General features: G+C 35.7%; 1 protein-coding gene across 1 annotated transcript in view; it reads right to left on the reverse strand.

Annotated features, from left to right (window-relative positions):
* LOC118893137 (cadherin-12-like) overlaps window positions 1–17189 on the reverse strand; it is a 291428-nt gene that overhangs the window by 66227 nt on the left and 208012 nt on the right. The window contains exon 3 of the mRNA XM_036848361.1: window positions 12983–13399. Coding sequence (XP_036704256.1) covers window positions 12983–13213 — 231 coding nt within the window. The 5' untranslated portion in view covers window positions 13214–13399. The remainder of the gene's footprint in view (window positions 1–12982; window positions 13400–17189) is intronic.

Below are 17189 nucleotides of genomic sequence, written 5' to 3' on the forward strand. Positions count from 1 at the left end.
TTTCCCCTAAATTTCCCCTTATTTTGTTCTCTTAAGACATTTTCTAATCAAGGAAGAAAGAAAGAGGAAGGAAGGAAGGAAGGAAGGAGAGAAGGAAAGAAGAGAAAGAGAGAAAGAAAGAAAGAAAAGAAAGAAAGAAAGAAAGAAAGAAAGAAAGAAAGAAAGAAAGAAAGAAAGAAAGAAAGGAAGAAAGAAAGAAAAAGAAAGGAATAATTATACTTACCTTATGTTATTTTTGGTCTCAGTTTTATTTTCAATGAAATTTTAAAGCTAGGCTTTAAATGGGATAAGAAGCTCTGATTGTTTAATTAAACAAATTTTCTTCAATCATTTGTTAGAAATTAAACTATTGCTAATTTCCATGTGCTTCTTTGGCACTACATGAGTGTAGCTGTAGACTTAAGAAAACATTCAGTGTTCTTATTTGTAGACAGTTATGAAGCAAAGGAAGAATTTTAAAGGAATTTCCTGATCATGATCATATAGTGGATAATAAAAATAATTTAAATGTTTTCCTATTTGATGCCCAGAATGTTTTAAGTGAAGTGAAAAATTACTGGAGGGTTATGTTTTCAACCATTTCTTATTATCTGGCTTTATTTTCAAAGTATGGTTTTCCTTGTGTTTTAATTTATTTTGTTTGTTTTTTAAAGCTACAACACTGGTTAAAATGGCCTCAAAAGTTACTATTTGAAATGAATTTGCAATAGTAGCTGACATGGCCAACATAACTGTGATTCCCTCTTGTCAATGCTACCAATTTATTGTTTAGTTTATAAGTCTACTCAACAGAGAATTGTATTTAGAATCTTTTATATATCATGCGAAAATATCCTTGCCCATCACTTTGAAAACATTTTGAATTACAATCTCATATCCTTTAAAATAGATGGCTGAAAGTATGATAAAATCCCATAAATAATTCTAAACTATCTCAAGTTATTTCAAAATTAAATATCACTGAATACTTTGTAAAATAAAGAGAAATTTAATTCTATATGAACTCTTCATCCCTTATTACAGTAAGTCACCATTTATGATGGAAATAGTAATTTTAATCAAAGAGTGAGACTATCAATTTAATTATGAGGAGGTTATATTCCAAACAATTATTCATACCCAGTGGCTAAAAGACAAATTATTTTCTATCACTAAGATAAAAAATAAGAATGTATACTGAAAAGGTTATACTTATTGAGAAGATAGTTCATTTGTGGAGACCAACATCACTAAGGGCCAGAAGTAGACTTGGGACATTTCTTCATACATTCAGTTCCACTACTCCTTTATATTTATAATTCTGAGTCCAAAATTCAGAATGGAAGAGAATATGATTTTTCTATGTTGCATAAAAAAGAAAGAGAATGAGAGAGAAAGAGAGCTGTCATTTGACTACTGAAAAAGCAATTCAGTTAGCTGGCAGAAGAAGGTATTTAAACTGATCCTAACTTCTAGCTCACTGTATTACTTGGTGTTGCTTTAGTGAGTCAACACACCATATCACGTTGAGAGATAATTCTCCATTGTCTCTTTTGTTCTTGCAGGTCTTACACAGAAAGCACCAAATGCCCTTTTTCAAGACTATATTTTCAAGAATTTTATATAGCTACAACTTTTGAAATGTTGAGATACATTGTCTTCTTCCAAAGCAAGGTGCACATAATGCTTGTAATGCAACAAAATAACGATAATATCTCCCTTCCAAATGAAGAATGGGAATTATTAAGGTTCCTCTCCTGCGATGTAACCCACAGCATGTGGTGGCACCCATCTGACCTATGCATTTTGCCCATTGGCACCTGAGGCAATGGGAACAGACCCGATGATGCTGATGCTCTTATTGCCTGTTGTGCTGTGGGTAGGAATGTCCCTTGTCTCTGACCCAGGCGTCTCATGTTTTCTTCCAACATTCATGAAACTGTGGAAGACTGCTTGTTCATGATAGCTGACAGAAAACAAGGACACCAACAAAAACAACAACAACAACAAAGCAGCAGTACTGTTTAATAATGAGAACGAAGAAGATAGAGATTGCCAAGAAACACATTAAAGGATGCTCAACATCACTAATCATTAGAGAGATGCAAATCAAAACTACAAGGATGTAACACCTCACACCGGTCAGAATGGCCATCATCAAAAAATCTACAAACAATAAATGCTGGAGAGGGTGTGGAGAAAAGGGAGCCCTCATGCACTGTTGGTGGGAATGTAAATTGATACAGCCACTATGGAGAACAGTAGGGAGGTTCTTTAAAATACTAAAAATAGAATAACCACATGAGCCAGCAATCCCACTACTGGGCATATACCCTGAGAAAACCATAATTCAAAAAGAAACATGTACCACAATGTTCATTGCAGCTCTATTTACAATAGCCAGGACATGGAAGCAACCTAAGTGTCCATCAACAGATGAATAGATAAAGATGTGGCACATATATACAATGGAATATTACTCAGCCATAAAAAGAAACAAAATTGAGTTATTTGTAGTGAGGTGGATGGACCTAGAGTCTGTCATACAGAGTGAAGTAAGTCAGAAAGAGAAAAACAAATACTGTATGCTAACACATATATATGGAACCTAAAAAAAAAAAAAGGTTCTCAAGAACCTAGTGTTAGGACAGGAATAAAGACACAGACGTAGAGAATGGACTTGAGGACATGGGGAGGGGGAAGGGTAAGCTGGGCCGAAGTGAGAGAGTGGCATGGACTAATATATACTACCAAATGTAAAGTAGATAGCTAGTGGGAAGCAGCCGCATAGCACAGGGAGATCAGTTTGGTGCTTTGTGACCACCTAGAGGGGTGGGATAGGGAGGGTAGGAGGGAGACGCAAGAGGGAGGAGATATGAGGATATATGTATATGTACAGCTGATTCACTTTGTTATAAAGCAGAAACTAACGCACCATTGGAAAGCAATTATACCTCAATAAAGATGTTAAAAAAAAATAAAGTATACAAATGCCATAAAACAACAACAGAAAAAAGAAATAATGAGAATGAATATGCATTAAAAGTCTACTCTAAAGTGGTTACCTTGATATATACTATATAGGAAATCTCCTTTATGCAATCTCTATGGGAAATTCCAGGAGTAGAAAACATATGCTTCCATAATAGTAATTTCATATATTAGTTGTACTGATTAAATATCAGTAGCAATAAATTATGTTGCTCCTCACAAACAATGAAACATACATAGATAGTACCTCCTGTGACAGTGGTCTCACTTTTTTCAGAGTCAGGAAAAAGGAATTTTTCTCAGATATCTGTTATGTGTAAAGTGTATCCAAAGAACCCCTCTATATTACAAGTGTAGGTCTGAGTGGCATAACTGTGGCATAAATTCATCAATTCAATATTGTTGGAAGATGAGAACATTAAATTTGAAATCTTTATCATTCAGGTCACTTTGTACTTGCTTTTTCTGTTATCTTTACATACAGGTGGGCTTTCCCAGGGTACTTCTCTAATCATTCCATTGGGCCCCACTTCTTATCATCTGGTATAATACATAAGCAGTAGTGGTTCATCAATGTTAGCCAACAGAGAGCACTGTTTTCCAAAGAATCCAATGAACTTTCTTTTAACTAATGTTTTACCGAAAAAATTTTGGAAACACACATACACATAAACACACACACACACACACACAGAGTGATCTGTACTGTGAAGTCTGTGACAAATGCATTTGGGTTATTCCTGGCGACAGCATAATCTGGGTATATGATGTTCCACTATGTTCTTAGTCATGTGGATCGACACACATGTGCTTTCATGTGGATAATTATTATAAGACCTGGAAATTAGAATCAAAGCCTCCGAACTCTTTATCTTAGCTTTTAAGTAACTACTCAGGCAAATCCCTAAATAATATAGAGAAGTGGTCAGAAGAAAAGGAAGGATTGAAAGATAATTAGAGGTAAGGTGGAAAAACAGCAGGAGGAGGAGACGAGGAGGAGAAGAAAGGAGAAAAAGAAATGAGTGCTCAAATCTTAAAGCTGTCCATGTTATTTCTGAAATGTTGTTTGTAATGATTCATATATTGATTTAAATATAGCTGAATTTCATTCAAGGCCCTGCCAGTTCGATTAAAGTAATCCCATTAGACCTTTATGGCACAGCTATTAGGAAACAACTAGCATGCTAGAAGCAAGAAATAAATTGTAAAGGAGAGAACTGACATACAATGGGCATCGACTATTTGACAAGAACTTTAGCATATTGTGTTATTTATTTGCTCAAATTCTACTTCAGCAATTTTCCTTTTACATATATTGCTGTCTAATCATACCCCAAAATGATTATTTCAAAGACAGCCTCATGTATTGAGAGAAACTATAAAACTCAGGGATATGTTTAAGAACCAAGGTGTGTAATAAAATATCAGGCTTACTTAATGGTTTATTCTGATGTTTTGCTACAGAAAGAGCAGGTAGCTAAAGATGCTTTGATTAGCAGCAAGGTCAATCCATTTGGCAGCAGAATGGATTAGAAACAAGACCTTGATTTAGGGCACTTGAATACACTGCAAATGTTCTCAGATATGTAAGTGAGACAGGAGTCAACAGGATGCCTAAGGTTTTAAATCTTGTATGAAGATTGAGCTGGTGTGATGAACCTTGAATCTCAAATGAGGAGAAATTACTCTGATATTGAAAGCTCACACTTTAGGAGTAAACTGAACCATAAAAAGCACATTATGGGCTTCTCCAAAAGCTATGTGACTCATGAACCAGAGAGAGAGAGAGAGAGAGAGAGAGAAAGAAAGAAAGAAAGAAAGAAAGAAAGAAAGAAAGAAAGAAAAAGAAGAAGAGAAAGATAAGAACAAAGAAGAAAGAAGAAAGAAAGAAGAGAAGAAAGAGAAGGAAGAGAAAGAAAGAAGAATGAAGAAAAGAAAGAGAAAGAATGAAGGAAGGAAAGAAAAAGAAAAGAAAGAATGGACGAAGAAAGAAAGAATGGACGGGGGAGGGAGAAGGGAGGAAAGGGACGAAAGAAAGAAGAAGATGTGAGCCATGCAAATAACTTATATAAATGTGTTAGATAAACTTATGATATTAATCTGCATTTTTATTGGATTGCAAAGAGAATATCTACATTAGTCAAAACATCCATCTCAATATTGTGGTAACTTTAGAAATGAATTTCCAGAGATAGGCAAATAATTTTGCAGTGCAGTTGCAGTTCTAGCCATTTAATACGCTATTATACTATCTCTATTTTTCTTCCTTTCTTATTCTATTTTTTTACTAATCCAAAACAAATTCTACATATACTTATTTAAAAAATGAAATTCTATTGCTACTGCCTTGACTTTTATGTATATATATATATATATACACACACACACATACATGTGAATACACACACACACTTGCAGGCATACCTTGTTTTATTGCATTTCACATTATGGTGCTTCTCAGATATTACACTTTTTACATACTGACGTTTTATGGCAGCTCTGTGTCCAGAAAGTCTATCGGTGCCATTTTTCCAACCACATTTGCTCACTTCCTGCCACTGGGTCACATTTTGGTAATTCTCCCAATATTTCAAACTTCTTTGTTATTATATTTTTGTGGTGATATGATCAGTGATCTCTGATGTTACTACTACGACTTGCTGAAGGCTAAGATGATGGTTAGTTAGCATCTTTTAGCAATAAAGTATTTTTATTTTTATTTTTTTTTGTCAAGAGAAATTTCTGGATTTATTCTGCTTTTTTTTTTAACATATTTATTGGAGTATAATTTCTTTACAATGGTGTGTTAGTTTCTGCTGTATAACAAAGTGAATCAGCTGTACATATACATATATCCCCCATCTCCTCCCTCTTGCATTTCCTTTCCACCCTCCCTATCCCACCCCTCTAGGTGGACACAAAGCACCGAGCTGATCTCCCTGTGCTATGCGGCTGCTTCCCACTAGCTATCTATTTTACGTTTGGTAGTGTATATATGTCTATGCCACTCTCTCACCCTGTCACATCTTACCCCTCAGCAATAAAGTATTTTTAAATTAAGGTATGCACGTTGTTGTTTCAGACATAATTCTATTGCACACTTAATAGACTACGTACAGTGCAAACTAACTTTTACATGCTCCCGGAAACGAAAAACTGTGTGTGACTCGCTTGATTGCAATGTTTCCTTTATCCCTGTGGTCTGGAACTGAAGCTGAAATATCGCCGAGGTGCGCGTGTATATAAAAAAGCATATATTTTTATTGGTATGTCTCTTTGGAACCTTAGTGTTTGTAGTTCCATCCTGGTTTCTCTTGGACTTCTTTTTTAGTACTCTTCTCTCTATTCCATCACAATGACTCCCCCCAAAAGCTTCAACAGTGAATTGATGCAGTCACCCACTCCTTCTCCTCCTTTCTTAGGGTTTCTTGCTGGTGAGGAGAATCACACATTGCTGATTAGTTCTACCACAAGAAAATATTTTAAAAAGTCATTTCCCTTAAGTCATATATATACATCCTATTGGTTTTGTTTCTCTGGAAAATATTAATAGAATCCCTATCAGATCACACCGGCATCCACCAATCAATTTCACCTACACTTTTGAAATGTCATCTACAGGCTGTTCCCATCCCTTCCCCCTTTCGTCCAACCCTAGAGAAAACGATTAAAATCACTTTGAGTAAGTTTTCCTCTGGCTCACTAAATGACAAAATCAGTAGAGGTGCTCCAGTCATTGTTTAATTTGACCTGTGGAGTTTGACATTATTTGCCATTTCTTATTCTTAAAACTTTATTTTATTTTACTTTCCATAACACTCTTACACGTTTGTCTTTTACTTCTTATTAATTAGATCTATCTATTCTTCATCTGCTTTGCAGTTAAAAATCAGGGTTCTCATATTTCTCTGTAATTTTCCTAGTTTGTTACCCAGTTATGTGATTTTGACCACCATCTGTATACCAATTACCCCTGATCCTGTATCTCTACCACAGGATCTTTTGTGAACTCTAGATTAATGTGTCTAAATATCTATGAGATACTTCACCTGGATACTTCTAAGCAACTCTGGATACATAATGTCTAGCAGTGATCTTTTTATTTCTTACTCTAAAACCAAATCTATACAGAATACCAACAAAACAGAAGCCAGGAATCTGCATCATTTTTTTCCCTTCTCCCTCTCATTCTCTACATACGATTATCCACTAATTATTTGTCTCATCCTTTATATTGTCTTGACCAATGGATCTTGAAATCTTCTATTGTCTACCTTTCAAATGTCCAACTCTAATATCCAATTTCCTTTATTACTTCCGAGACGATCCTACTGTAACCTTCTCCTTCGTATGCTCCTATTTCCATGTCTGTTTTTCTGTCTCCAAGTCCTTCAAATGGATCTCTGAGTAATCATTCTAGAACTGTAATTCTGTCCATGGGAATCCTCAACCTAGATACTATGGATCCTGTTGCCTTTAAGAACAAATAATACTGTAATGCACAGCATGGTGACTACACTTAATAATACTGTATTCATATTTGAAGGTTGCTAAGACAGTAAATCTTAAAAGTCCTCATCAAAAGAAAAAAAAAATGTAACTGTGTGGTGATAGATGTTAACTAGACTTATGGGGGTGACCATCTCACAATGTATACAAATGTCGAATCATTACATTGTACACCTGAAACTGCTATTCTATGTCAATTATATCTCAATTAAAAAAAAACAAAAAGAACAAATATTACTGATCTTGGTACCAGACTTAAGCCTCTGCACATTCTCTATTTACCTACTCTGAAATGTTGGTTTCACACTCTCTGACTATATTGAAATACGATTATCGAGGCTCACCTAGCACTTTCAAGCCTCAGTGTTTATAAAAACTTTTCCTCAGACTATCTTTTCTGAAAAAATAAAGTCATCCTTCAAGACTCATCTCAGGTGCTTCGTCATCTGTGAAGCCTTCCTTGAATTCCTCCTCCATCTTCTAGGCATAGTCATAGACCTTCCTTTGTCTCCACAGCTCCTCATAGGGTCTTTGTCACAGTATTAAAATTAATTGTTGTATTAAAATTATTGTTCACTCCTAAGATGCTTATAGGACAATAAAATGTGATATTTTTCTGGTGCAATGAAACTAAATTACCCCGCTCTACCCGGCTTAAAATCCCAGTCTCAGTATTTATTGGGTGTTGGGCCATGGGAAGTTATTTAACTTTCTGTGCCTCACTTTTCTGATGTGTAAAATGGGGCTACTAATAATCTTCCTCCTAGTGCTGTTGTGAAGACTACATACACTTTGGTACGTAAAGCGTTTAAAATCCTGCCTTAAGATGCTCAATAAAGCTTACCTGTTATAATTGCAATCTAAAGACATTCATACTTAAATTTATCCTCACAAGGCTTAATGCTTTCTGAAATTGTAATGCATTCTCAATGAAAAATGTTAAATAAAGAAATGCCTCTGAAATTAGGGTTTAGATATGCTTCAATTCTTAATCTTTCTGCCATTTTAAACACTTTCGACTTAAGAATTGCTGCTAACAAAGATCATCTGAAGTCACAACTCAATTTTCTAAATTATTATTTGAAGATGAGATGGGTAGCATTTTCTTGATACATAGCTTTGAGGCTATGACATAACTTAATACTATACAGACAAAGGCACCCAGTTATATTTGTTGGTATAAGCAACTTACTGTGCGTGCGTGTGTGTGTGTGTGTGTGTGTGTGTGTGTGTGTAAGCAAATGTGTACGTGTGTGTGTCTTTAATAATAATTTTTTGAGATGACTTTGAGCAATAGGTAATAAATGAATTTAAAATGTTTGCTGATCAAATTAATTTCTGTGTTGCTCTGCAATACAGCACCTTACACGTGTCCAAGTGTTGTAGTAAATCCAAAATGTCTATTTGAGAAAAGCATTGGTTTTACCTCTCGACACCCTTGGGATGTATTTGTATATAAAATAATATTCATTATAAGCAACACCAAGGTTTGGTCTTTCTTGAAAGGATGTCAACAATAACACCTGTTCCTTTTAAATATTAAATATAACAGTGTTGAGGCTAATATCTATTAAGCCACTCAACCACCCCCCTTTAATTTCTACCAGAAGAAATTCTTTTATATTTGAAGGTAGGGAAATTCCTTTTTTCTCTCAGTAAGTGGAGTTTCCAATAATGGGAACTCTACAAATTAATACTTTCCATGTATGTTCTTGCTGAAAAGAAACATACGTTAAATTTGAAGCTCACTTATAATAGTTCAGTTGACCATTGTGCTTGACACTTGTGTACTCCCTTGACACAGAGTTCTATATTATTTATAGTACCTTGCTTTACTATGAACTGTCTCAAAGCCTTTCTAGAAAAAAGCGGGAGCACAAATATATTTATATGTTTACACACGTATTTATAATGCTTGACTTGGTCCCAGTGTTATCATATCACTATTCCCACATCTACAATCATCAAGACATAGTTAATTAAACTTTAATTAGTTTCCATGTGGAAAGGAAATCTTGGCAACTGTTGTTTCATTTGCATTAGAAACATACATTGCCTGAGAACCATGGGTTTTCATTATACTTTACAAATGGGGAACCATGTGTCTATGAAAATAATATTTTAATTTCATAATAGGTTAGATCTTAGACCTTTTAAATCTATTTATAAATACTAATTCATCTCTTAAATGATTTGGATGAATTCCATACTATCATAGCAATTATAAAAATAGAATTCAAGGCTATCAAACAAAACTTGCATAAGCAGCTTCTAGATCCTTTTAATCACGTCCATTGGGATGTGAAATTCTACACTAGCTAGGATAGATTAAAAGTCAATTCCATTAAATTTTCAACAAATGTCAACTTTCTCACCTCAAATTCTGGCAAGTAAAGGCTATGGATCTACTTTAGTCAAAACCAGAGAATGGCTTCTCAGCAGACATTTGCCTGGAACCTCAATGCGATGTCCAGCTTCCATCACAAGCAGAGTTGATATAACTGACACCCAGGAGGCAGAGTTCTAGAGCTATGCTACCTCTTCATTTGTCTTGGATTTGAAAACTCAATCCTTATGCAAAATTAACTCACAAGAAACGAGTGCACTAGAAAAACATGAAATTATCTCACCATAGAAAAGTTTAGTGATTTTTTATATTCTGTGATCACATAGAGGAATCATATAAGCAGAAACTATGTACGGTAACATCAGGGGACATCCATGCTTTGAAGTGCTTTCCTCAAAAGTTTCTAAGGCCTGTCTTGTGCTGAGGGCTATTTGTGGAGCAATGCCATCTGAGTGGGGTGCCCTGGGCTGGATTGGAATTGCTTGGGCCTCAGTAGACATTTCTTTCCTTTAAGGGTCTCTCTGACTTTCTGCTCAATTTTGGGGTTCACCAGGTGCCATATGGACCTCAGGACTACCACCTATGGAGTTGTCCCAGGGCCACAAGACCAGACCCTGATTCCTAGTAGAAGGCCTGTCAAGGATATTACTCCTGCTAAATGGCACTGTATATTTTTTGCAAGATCACTAAAAATTGGACTGCCAGAATGGTACTCAAAGACTGATTTGATGTGACTCAAATTTTATATATAGATAGGTACCCCACAGAAAATAAATTTGCTCAGGGCCCATACACCGTAGTGTAATAGGGAAGAACAAATCTGACTCCATATTAGATCTGTTTCTTTTACCTTTGTACTCTGTTGCCTATGCTTAGTCATGCTGGCTCTGCACCTTTTGTAAAAGATTGTTGCCTATAGCTTGAAATATACAGGATAACCTATTCTCAAGACTCTGACCTTTAAGAGTCCATTCATGTAGAGATAAAAAGTTGCAGAACAGGGCTTCCCTGGTGGCGCAGTGGCTGAGAATCTGCCTGCCAATGCAGGGGACACGGGTTCGAGCCCTGGTCTGGGAAGATCCCACATGCCGCGGAGCAACTGGGCCTGTGAGCCACAACTACTGAGCCTGCGCGTCTGGAGCCTGTGCTCCGCAACAAGAGAGGCCGCGATAGTGAGAGGCCCGCGCAATGCGATGAAGAGTGGCCCCCGCTCGCCGCCACTAGAGAAAGCCCTTGCACAGAAACGAAGACCCAACACAGCCAAAAATAAATAAAAAAAAAAAAAAAAAAAAAAAAAAAGTTGCAGAACAGAGAGTAACTTTTGTCTTGTTGGAGGTTTACAGGAACATCCTGACCTGACCTATGTGGACAGCTGCAAGAACAAAGGATTCCGACACCAAGAAGTTTGCAACAACTAACCACGCCCCTCCCCCACCTTGCCTTAAAAGTGCTTTGCTGAAATCCTTCAGGGAGCTCAGGGTTTTGGGGGCAGGAGCCACCCATCTGCTTGTATCACCCTGCAATAAACCTTTCTCTGCTCCAAACTTTGATGTTTTGGTATGTTTGGACTCACGGTGCATTGGGCACATGAACCTGTGTTTGGTAACACTAGGGCAACCCTGGCTACCTGTTCATTTTCAACAAGGTTCTATCTGAAGACCTTCCCCACTGTAGTATTCAATATTTTAAAAATAAATTTCCAAAAGGTAAATTCTAAAATCATAGGGCAAAGAATTTAGATCTTGAATAGATTTGCTTCCTTTGAGCCAGTATTAGAATCATAAGACTCATCATGTTTCTCATTAGTTTAGGTTTTCTGAAACCTCTAGGGACTTTAATATTCCAGAGACATAATCTTCTATATCAGCTTCCTAATACTCCTTCTACTACGGTTTTCCATTTCTGTCTTTGGATTTATTTTAAACTCTCTTCAAACATAAATATTTTTATTAAAGCCATAGAAAAATCTTTTAGAAAATTAAAAAATGGAAATAAAAAAATCAAAATACATAAAGTATTTATTTTTCTGGAAAATATTCTGATATCATTGATAAGGTCTATCTATTATGAACGTGAGTCAAAAATTTTATGTAAGAAAAATAGCAGTGAAACATAAATGTGCTGAAACAGATAGTTGCCATCAACTATTTTGTGAAAAAATTTTAATTTCTTCAAAATTACAATAAGATTAAAATTTGTGTATTGTGTTGAGATTTATGTGTACGTATCTGGGTTCCAGCATTTATTACTTTAGCCATAAATAGCTTCATAAATAGCTTGTAAAGCCTATAATAATGGAATTATTTATAAAGTATAAGCAAGCCAAATCAAATATAGAGCTTCCTCAACTTACAATGGGGTTACATTCCAATAAACTCACTGTAAATTGAAAATATTGTAAGTCGAAATGCATTTAATACACCTATTCTACTGATTATCATTACTTAGCCAGACTTAAACTTTCTCAGAACACTTATATTAACCTACACTCAGGAAAAATCATCTAGCACAGAGCCTATTTTATAATCAAGTGTTGACTATCTCATGTAGTTTACTGAATATTGTACTAAAAGTGAAAAACAGAATGGTTATGTGGGTACAGAATGCATACTGTTTTCACTACATTGTAAAGTTACAAAATCCTAAATCAAACCATTATACGTCTGAGACCATCTATACTCCAGAACCACAATCTAAACGGTATATCATGTTTTTTAAGAGGGAGGGAAAGGGAGACATTCTGGTCATTCAAAGATACCAGCAAAAATGTAGAATATTTATACCTGCTGATTTTTCCTGTCTCTCATTGGTAAACAATTCCAGAATGGCTATGACCAATAATGTGTTATAGTAACAGGTTTAATTTCATTTACACATATTAACTGCATGTCTTTGGCGAATAATGCCAAAAATAGGAACACAATGTATATTAACTTCATTAAAATAACCAGGGAGAATGGAAGCAAAGAGGGATTAAATGATATTCCAAAGCTTACCTGGGCCATTGAGTCAGGAAGAGAAACCAGGTCTCTCAGATTTCAATTCCAGTGTTCTACTCACTGGTTTGGTCAACTCCTGTGCAAAACATCCATACACAATACACAATGCATAAGCCCCCCTACTATCAAGTTGTTATCAAAAGAAAAACGCCATTACCTTTCCCACATACTGAGGCTCGGAGCCCATGTATTCCTCCAGCACAAAAAATTGATTCCATACCCAGCCACGTTTAACTCGTTGGAAATGTGATCGCCGCCCTGGCAGGTGGATAACATTCTCTCTTGGTTCTGTGGCTAAAGTCTGTTGTGGCTGAGGTTGAAGTGGTGTTAGGAGACCTCCATCAAACAGGACCCAGAGCAGCAGGGATAAACAGTTCCTTGTAAGCATTGGCAAAAGCTTTCCTACAGCAGAGTGATAAAAACTCCAGCACTTAATGCAGTATTGTGGAATCCAGGTTTGAGGTGTCTGTGGCCTCTACCACTTAGCTCTCTCTTTTATTGCAGAAATGATAATGCAGGCATTAATCCTTTCGATGAAAAGGCTTCTGCTATATTATATTCCATCTAAAGGGACCTATAAAACAGATTAACAAAGATACATTAAACTGATAGAATTACATGATGATAGTCATCAAAACTTTCATCATATCTGCCAACATTTAAAGAAACAGAGAGGAAAGTCTAAAAGAATTATATTGGTAAATGGTCACTGCTCTTTAACCTGTTAACTTGGATAAAACATCTAAGTTTTTTTTACAGATTTGAAAAGTATGAGTTACAATAAAGCAAAAGGTATATCATAAATAGAAGCAATCATTTTTTAAAATTTAATAATCATTTTAAGAATAAAACAGGGATCACTATTTTTGTAATTGAAGTACAGTTGATTTACAATGTTTCAAGTGTACAGCAAAGTAATTCAAATATATATATATATTCTTTTTTAGATTTTTTCCATTATAGGTTATTACAAGATATTGAATATAGTTCCCTGTACTATACAGTAGGTCCTTGTTGTTTATTCATTTTATATATAGTAGTGTGTATCTTTTAGTCCCAAATTCCCAATTCATCCCCACCTTTCCCCTTTGGTAACCATATGTTTGTTTTCTATGTCTGTGAGTCTATTTCTGTTTTGTAGATAAGTTCATTTGTATCACTTTTTTTATATTCCACATATGAGGGATATCATGTATTTGTTTTTCTCTGTCTGACTTAGTATGATAATCTTTAGGTCCATCCAAATGACATTAGTGCTGCAAATGGCATTATTTCATTCTGTTTTCACAGCTGAGTAATATTCCATTGTATATATGTGCCACATCTTCTTTAACCATTCATCTGTCAATGGACACTTAGGTTGTTTCCATGTCTTGGTTATTGTACATAGTGCTGCTACGAACATTGGGGTGCACGTATCTTTTTGTATTAGAGTTCTTTTCCAGGATCACTATTTTTAAAGTGAACTGAGAGTAGGATTTCACAAACGGCACAATTGACCTTTCGGGATGGATAACTCTTTGCCGCTGGGGAGCCAGCGTGTGCATTTTATGATTTCTAGCAGCACCCCCTTTCCTTTACTCGATAGATGACAGCAGCACCCTCTCTCACAGCCAGTTGTGACAACCAAAAAATGTCTCCAGACATTGCCAAATAAATATTCCCTGGGAGGGGCAAAATAGGCCAAGATTGAGAACCACAGATTTAGAGAATAAGGACAAAACAAAGCAGTTTTTAAAAAGCAAAAGAATTCTCTGAAGTTAGAGAATAGGAAGAATAGGACCATGCAAGAAAGAACAACATAAATTACTAAACGTAAATGACCTTACTAAGATGTAAGTTATTGAGAAAATCTCAGATTGTTTTATAAGGCTTTATTATAAGCTTTAAGTTAAAAAAAAAATGTTTCTCTAGCCTTGGCATACTAGAAACACTGGATACAAAGGAATTATCTTGTAGGTGGTGTGCAGCTCAGAGCAACCTTGGGTCCCTATCAGATGGACAACCTCTGCCCTGCATTTAGGTAAAATGAGCTTTGAACATCTCCTTACAACAAACACTTTTTCATTCGCTTATCTAAGGTTTGGGTGTTTACAAGGTACTAGGACCTTTGTTAAACAGTAGATAGGATAACAGACACAATCCTTCCCTCTCTTAAATCAGAAATGGAAAATAAATAGTCATAGAAAAGAAATGAGGGCAAATTTACCAATGCTGTAAAAAAAGAAAAAAAGAAAGCAAACAGAATATCCTGATGGCAAAACTTAAGTGACCAAAACTTAAGTTAGCAAAAGCCTGTTATAGGTGCCAATTGCAGGGAGACCAAAAGGTGAGAGCAGATCTATGTTCTGTAAGCAGCATGGGAAAAATGTGGCTCCAGCCAGGGAAGTTTCATGCATTTGGCACTAGGGGCCCATTGCCCACAGCCTGGGAAGTTTCCAAGGGCCAAAAATGTTGGAGGCCAGAAATTATGTACAGCGCTTCCAAAACAAGAGAACTAAAATCAAAATCAATACATATTCAATCACACGCCTATAAAACAGGGCATTTTGTCAACCTGTCAGTTGCAATTCGGTTTAATGATTATTCAGTTACATACAATATAATAAAAAGTATAATGCATTCTTTGCAAATATTCAAGTTTAAACATTTAATGTGGGAGCAATTCACTACACTTGAGTTAAGATATGAGATGGGGAGGGTTAAAAGTTATACTTTGAGAGCATCCTACAAGGACACTCCCAAAAGGAGAAATAAAGCAGGATATATATTTTTTTCTGGCCGGAAGGGATGCACCTGTTAGCTACTAACAAAAACATAAACAGTATATATTTTATTGCATCTTTTCATTCTGGCAAAATAATGTTCATAAAAAGTTAACTTAGACATATATTGTGCAATATGCTAACCACTAGCCATATGTGGCTGTCTAGTTAAAATTTAGCAAATTGATGTTGAGACGTGCTCTACTTTTCAATTATACACCACATTTCAAAAAACTAGTACAAAACAAAGAATGTAAAATCCCACTATTGATTCTATATTTATTAGTTGTTGACATGGTAATATTTTGGATATAGAAGTTAAATAAATATAAACCATTTAATTTGACCTATTTCTTTTTAATTTTTAGTGTGTTTACTAGAAAATTACAATTATAGATGCAGCTTGCATTTGTGATTTGCATTATTTTCTACTGAATAGAACTGATTTAAACAATAGAGTTTAAATCACACCTGCAATTTCTACTTAAGGAATGTATTCTTAACATTCAAAAATCAAATATCTAGCACAAACTGTGTCATGTTTGTGTGACAATATATTTGGGATGTCACAGGATATTTGCAACTCTGTGCAATAAGCCTGTGTAAAAATAATGCACATGTTTTCCTCATCTGTTTTCAAGTTTAAATTACTAACACCAAAAACTATAGTGTTTTAATTTCTTGAATTTTCCATCTTGTCCATGTTTCTTCCCCTACTCATGTCAATCCTACCCAGGCATATATACAGAACAGATGGGGAGATAAACATGAGTAGAAAAGATGGATGGCAGGAACTCTAGCTTCCCAAACCTAGTCTATTATATATAATTAGGTTGTATTTTTGCCTTTCTGTTCCACTGATTTTTTCTCCTCCATTTTTTGGGGGGCATGAGTTATAAAAATTCAGACTTTAGGGCTTCCCTGGTGGCGCAGTGGTTGGGAGTCTGCCTGCCAGTGCAGGGGACACGGGTTCGAGCCCTGGTCTGGGAAGATCCCACATGCCGCGGAGCGGCTGGGCCCGTGAGCCACACCTACTGAGCCTGCGCGTCTGGAGCCTGTGCTCCGCAACAGGAGAGGCCGCGACAGTGAGAGGCCCGCGCACCGCGATGAAGAGTGGCCCGCGCTTGCCGCAACTAGAGAAAGCCCTCGCACAGAAACGAAGACCCAGCACTGCCATAAATAATAAATAAATAAATAAATAAATAAATAAATAAATAAATAAATAAACCCAAAGTTAAAAAAAAAAAAAATTCAGACTTTAGTGAGCATTGATACCTAAAGTTATTTCTTTAAACAGTGTCTTTTTATTTTATATTAGAGATTTTTGATATTGTCCAGTTGGCTATATTCATCATCAGTACCATCACTATGAGTCCAGATACCCTTTTCCCTTGGAAGTGGAGGTGTCTGAAATCTGAGTTTTGATCTCCTTTTAGAGGAATCTTTCAGAAATTCTAACTGGCCCACATCATCCCTCTTTTGTTACCTTAGGATGGATGTTTGTGATGTGAAGAAGAATGTGAAAGTAACATAAAAAGTATATTTTTTCATAAGCTAATTCCTCAGCACTGTAAAGATTCACATCACCAAAAACAGCCC

Source organism: Balaenoptera musculus, chromosome 3 (assembly GCF_009873245.2).
Source record: "Balaenoptera musculus isolate JJ_BM4_2016_0621 chromosome 3, mBalMus1.pri.v3, whole genome shotgun sequence".
Classification (NCBI taxonomy): domain Eukaryota; kingdom Metazoa; phylum Chordata; class Mammalia; order Artiodactyla; family Balaenopteridae; genus Balaenoptera; species Balaenoptera musculus.